The sequence below is a fragment of the Dipodomys spectabilis genome, unplaced genomic scaffold, assembly GCF_019054845.1.
Source record: "Dipodomys spectabilis isolate Male_0828 unplaced genomic scaffold, ASM1905484v1 ptg000026l, whole genome shotgun sequence".
Classification (NCBI taxonomy): Eukaryota; Metazoa; Chordata; class Mammalia; order Rodentia; family Heteromyidae; genus Dipodomys; species Dipodomys spectabilis.
This window is the reverse complement of record NW_024870703.1, coordinates 6,278,966-6,284,965: the sequence shown is the minus strand read 5'-3', so window position 1 is coordinate 6,284,965 and position 6,000 is coordinate 6,278,966. Positions and strand designations below refer to the sequence as shown.

General features: G+C 50.5%; 1 protein-coding gene across 1 annotated transcript in view; it reads left to right on the top strand.

The window, feature by feature from the left end:
• The first annotated feature begins 477 nt into the window (after positions 1 to 477).
• Positions 478 to 6,000, top strand: part of Prkce (protein kinase C epsilon) — a 506,608-nt gene continuing 501,085 nt past the window's right edge. The window contains exon 1 of the mRNA XM_042675470.1: positions 478 to 1,637. Coding sequence (XP_042531404.1) covers positions 1,290 to 1,637 — 348 coding nt within the window. The 5' untranslated portion in view covers positions 478 to 1,289. The remainder of the gene's footprint in view (positions 1,638 to 6,000) is intronic.

The window sequence follows — 6,000 nt, the reverse complement described above, 5'->3', positions numbered from 1 at the left end:
GTCCTGCCGTTGGGTCACCGCCCGGTGTCCTCGCCGGGCCGCCACGACCCGGGCAGGCTGCTGGGCTTTCTCTCGGTTGTGTTCTCCACCGCTCACTTTTCCCGTATTGCTCCCCCAACCGGCAAAACTTTCTATTTCCCTAAACACAGGCGCGGGAGCGCGCGCGCGTGCACACACACACACACACACACACACACACACACACACACACACACACTCACACTGACGTCTTTTGCGCATTTCCTGCATTAGAGGGAGGGAGATTCGCTCTCACACCGACGGAGGGGAGAGGAGACCGCGGAGAGAGCCGGCGGGAGCGCGGCGAGAAGGCAGCAGCCGAGAGCCGGGACGCGGGGACGCGGGGAGCGCGGCGGGCGGGCGCCGGCGCCCCGGAGGTGGGGCCGCGCCGAGTCGCAGTCCGGGCCCCGCCGCCGCCGCCGCGCTGCGCACCGCCCGGTGCCGGCCTGCGCCCCGAGCCCGAGCGGCGGCCACCTCGACTCCGGAGCCCGCGCGGATGTGAGATTCCGGGCTCCTGGCGCCTGGCGATCACCGGCTACGGCGCGGCGCTGCTTCGCCCAGGAGGCGGCGGCTGGGCTTGGCGGGGTGGTTTGTGGATTTTTAATTTTTTTAAATCATTTTTTTTAATTGCCTCCGGGGGAGGGGAGACTGTTTCCTCTGGAGATGCATCCCTCCGGATAGACTGACTGCACATCCCTCCGTCCAGCCCCCGCCCGCCCCGCGCGGCCGGAGACAGGCGCTGGGTGGGCGAAGAGGATCGCGGGTGGAAATCTGCGCCCCCCCAGCTCTTCGTCCCCGCCCCGTCCCCCCTCCCCCTGCCCTCTCCCTTCCCCCCTCCCGGAGTCGAAATTTCCCCGGGATTATGTTTCGGAAAGGTAGGTAGAGCGCAGGGCGCCGACCCGGAGTAGCCAGCGAGGTGGCCCGGCAGCCCCCCGCGGCCGGCAGCCGAGCCCACAGCTCGCCTCCTCTTCTGGAGGTGCGGCCGGTGGTAGGGGGGGAGAGACTTGCTCCAAACACGGACGTCTCCCGGCTCTCCCCCCCTCCCTGTTTTCCGTTAGCAGCCGCGTTAGGAAATACATGCACTCGCGGAGAATCGCCGGCGCCACGGCTCCACGCCACAAGGTGTAGGGAGTGAGTGGGGTGGGGCGAGAGCGGGGGGGAGGACCCAGGAGTCCCCAGACAGCTCGCGAGCCCGCCGTCGGGGCTTCATCGCTGCCCTCGGGGCGGACGGAGTGATCCCGGCCCTCCGCTCCGCGCTCCCCGCCCCGACCATGGTAGTGTTCAATGGCCTTCTTAAGATCAAAATCTGCGAGGCCGTGAGCTTGAAGCCCACAGCCTGGTCGTTGCGCCATGCGGTGGGACCCCGGCCGCAGACTTTCCTTCTGGACCCCTACATCGCCCTCAACGTGGACGACTCGCGCATCGGCCAGACGGCCACCAAGCAGAAGACCAACAGCCCGGCCTGGCACGACGAGTTCGTCACGGATGTGTGCAACGGGCGCAAGATCGAGCTGGCTGTCTTTCACGATGCCCCCATCGGCTACGACGACTTCGTGGCCAACTGCACCATCCAGTTCGAGGAGCTGCTGCAGAATGGGAGCCGGCACTTCGAGGACTGGGTGAGTCTGGGCCCCTCCGCCTTGGGCGCGGGGGGGGGGGGGTGGTCTCAGGAAAAAAGACTCGATTCCCCTTGGCACTGGGTCCTGGGGCTTAGGGACTTAAGTGGCGACCGGGATGTGTGTTTGTGCATTTACATGTCAGTTTCCTTGGAGAGGCAGATTTCACTTCATAGATGGAGAGAGAGAGAGAGAGAGTGTGTGTGTGTGTGTGCAGAGATAGACTTGGAAAGAAAGAGGGGTACAGCTCTCCAGCCCCTCTGTGCCCTCCTGTGACAGCGATCTCCTCATCTGTAAGAGCCTGGTGTCTGGTGCCCAGGTTGGCGGAGGACCTGGTGCCCTTTGCTGGCGACGCTTGGTGGGCTGGCTTTCCAGGAGTGATGTATGGGGATGGGTCCTTCTGTCCTCCGAGAGGGCGAGGCACGTGGAGCTTAGACTGATGCTTTCTTGCACGTCCTGGCTTTGTCCTGTGCAGCCAAGTGAGGAGTTGCTTTATTTTTTCTCTCTGAGAGAGAGGAAGCTTGCTTGTTTCTATTCCACTAAATGCTGGTTATCTCTTCTGAACCACGACGAGAAGAAATACGTTCTTCTCCAGGGTCCCAGAAACGTCCTCTCGCTTGTTTTGTCCAATTCATTGCCCATGCATTCAGAATGTAGTCGTTTAAAAACCGTACAGCTTGCGATAATCAAAGGCAGTGCTTTGAATCTGAAGGTTACATTGTTACCCTGTTTTGATGTTCAACATATTGTGGAATGAAATACTATTTATGTCAGAGATTGAGTTAATTGTTAATTGACTACGTTGTCAGTTATTAGGAACTTGGAAATAAATAGGCCTTCTCAATGTACTATAAGCCAAATACATTCAACCTTGGCACTTGGGCAAGCAGAGAGGAGAAGCGCTTCTACTGCTTCTTCTCCTCCTCCTTCTCCTCCTCCTCCTTCTTCTTCTCTTCCTCCTCCTCCTCCTCTCTTCCTCTTCCTCTTCTTCTTCTTCTTCTCCTTCTTCTTCTTCTTCTTCTTCTTCTTCTTCTTCTTCTTCTTCTTCTTCTTCTTCTTCTTCTTCTTCTTCTTCTTCTTCTTCTTCTTCTTCTTCTTCTTCTTCTTCTTCTTCTTCTTCTTCTTCTTCTTCTCTAGAAGGGCAGGTGCTAAATTAGGAAATGAATTTCTGTGTTTCAGATTACATGCTTCTGTTCAGTGCAGGTGTTGCTCTGAATGAATATTTTCACGATTCTTTCATCTGTACACAGATATCTGAGCCTCCTCTCAGAGAATTGTAAAGGATTCACTTCCTGAAAACTAACAAACAAACAAACAAAAAGCAGAGGACTTCATGAAACCCCAAGGGGTCAGAGATTTCAGGTGAATTCTTTGGGCATATATCCTTATGTGCATTTTTCAAGGATATGGGGTTTAGGGGAAAATAGGAAAAAGCGTGCTCTTTTAATGCTCATGGCTCTGATGTAGCCTGCCTGCTACCATGGTTACCGGCTTTACAGGGGAGCTCCAGTAAGCCATGCCAGTACTGTCCTCAGCGATTCAGAGACTCGTGGCTTTTACTTTGGAAAGCAAGCAAACCTTTATGGAAGTCAGTGCCACCCCAATGCATTTCCTACATGGCCTCCCCACACCAGTTCCACTTGCTCCCCATTCCTTCCATACATCTGGACTTTTGCTTCTTGTACTCTTATAAGCAGTGCTCCATGGGGGAGGGGGAGGAATAAGTAGCGTCAGAGCTCATCATCAACACTAAACACCTGTGGTTTTGACATTGTTTTGGGAACAACAGGAAGGGAAAGAAAATATGGATGGTGGCGGCAAGGAGATGGGTAGGGGGAAGCTTTGGCAGGAGTGTGTAGATAGGGAGAATAGATAGTGAGCAGACAGCAAAGAGAGTGAACAGATGTTTGTTGTTGTTGTTTTAATCTGTAGAACAGGAGTCAGTTGGAAAGAGTGTGTCTGAGTGTCCTCTGTTGACAGTGAACTTAGGTTCACCTCAAACCCATTGCAATACATCAGGGTACTACCCCCTGATCAGCACTTCTAAGAAAGGGAGCAGTGGAAACTCCTTGCCTGGTGGTTTTCTTCTAAAGCTGTCACCTTCGTGTGGATTTGACCCTGGACCAGATCATCAGGTGCACAGGCAAGTTTTATGTACCAGGACATTGAGTTCCAAAGAAGCCAAATGGGTACCCAAGGTCCCATAGGAAGCAAAGGTGGGTTGGGAACTGGGTCTTCGCCTCCTCTTGCCTGGTTTGCCTAGGGGGGAACAGCCCATCTGGCACTTCAATCTGTTTGATGTACTGTGACTCTGACATTTTTATTGGGCATGATAACTTAAAGTGCTTTCAAAATCATTATCTCTTTTGCCTTATAGCAAGTGTGAATTAGGTATGAGAGGTATTGGACAGATGAAAAACAAAACAAACAAACCTGAGGCAGAAGCCCAACGTCATAGGATAAAATCAAGTGATAGAACTGGTTTTCATTAGAGGCTGCTAGGCCTCTCTGGTTTCTCCAGACTCCACATGGGGATTCATCAGCAGAGAGGATGGCCTTTGCAGAGACATGTTGCCAGGGGGCTGAGTAAGACCATCTTTTCCAGTCCATCATTGTGTACATCTTCAGAACCCTATCTTTGGGTAGAATTTTCTGTGCTCCATACCTGGCAAAGAATCAAGAGGTGCACCCTTTTTCAGGTGTGGCTGAGACATTTGGCCTTTAGTGGGGAGCATGAAGCAGCTGCTTCTGTCATGGTGGCACAGGTCATTCTGTTGCGTCCTTAACTCCTGTGTATTCACGGAGTCCATGTTTGGTGCTCAGGTCTAACCAGGATGCTTAGTATTGTCGCTAATCCAGAGATAAAAAGAGGCCACTGGTTATTCTCAAGGGACTTGTGTTTCACTAGGGGAAGGATGCTAAGTCGATATATAGAGCCGCTAGGTAGCAATTATGTTCCAAATGAGCAGTACAGTAAGTAGGTTAAAAGAGTTCAGAAAGGGAGTGTGTTAGAAATGCTGGAAGAACCCTGGAGTGCTTCTGGCAAGAGACAGGCACTGGGCATGAAAGTATAGGTAACAAGTCAAGAAATATCTGCAAGAGGAGCTGGTGGGCCAGATATGGCTACTGCTTGGATAAAAGGCAGAGAACATCTGTGCTCAAGGCTGAAGAACAGTGAAGCAAGGCTGAAAATGAGGGTACCTGTTTTAGGACCTTACAGGATAAAGCTTCCCACACTTAGGACTTTATCTGAGCATGGCCTGTGCTAGTCTTTAATATTTAAAAAAAAGATGCATTTACTTTTCACTTTGTCTTCTTTTAAATCCTGCTATTCATTATGAAATTTACGTAATTTTTCTTTGTTCACATTACAATGAATATGGCTCTAAAAGACAAAGAAAGGAAGATCATCCTGTATGTCTTCTAATGTCATTAGGGAATATGGGGTGGTGTGGAGTAGAACGTTTAGAAAACCGAAGTGCATTTTAAAGTGTTTTGAAGCCAGGCTGAGGTAGTTATTCTTCAGCTAATGTGAAGACATTTCAGGTGTGATGGCAGAGAGAGTAGCTCCACAGAAGTTCATCATGAAGAGAAGGAAATATTTTGCTTGGGCCTGAATCAGAGCACAATACTGTTCTTGCTAGGCTTTCTAAGAACTAGATAATAGTACTGATCAGACTTGGGTATGAATAGGATCACCAAGAGAGGTTACTAAGAATATATATTCTCAAATGGAGAGAGGAAAGGTGGGTAAATACAGTCATAATACTCCATGTACATATGTGAAAATGGAACCAGGTAACTTGAGGGGATGGATGGGGCTGGAAGAGATGGGGGACAGGTGAAAAGGATGGGGGGGGGTGACATTAATCAACATGCATTGTACTCAGAAAATGGCATGCTAAATTGAAGTCCCTTTGTACACCTACTTAAAGATAATAATAATAATAATATAGATTCCTTGTCACTCCTTTAGATTCTGGTTTCGGATAAGTGCTAATAATCTGCACTTTTAAAGGACTGTGCTTGGGATTCTGACCAGGCCCACACTTGCTCTGAGAAACACTAGGCTAGAATAGAAATTGTGCACTGAGGAGGGGCTCCCGATAGCTAACAGGTCAAGCTTTTGTGTATAGTGATTTCCTAAAATGCGTTGTAGAACTTTATTTTTATTTTTGGTGCCAATGCTGGGCCTTGAACCTAGGACTTGGGCATGTCCCTTAGCTTTTTTACTCAAGGTTTGAGCAACATCACCACTTTGTTCTTTTTTGATGTTTAGCTGAAGAGTCTCATAGACTTTCTTGCTGGGGCTGGCTTCAAACCAAGATTGTTAGATCTCAGCCTTCTGAGTAGCTAGGATTAAAGG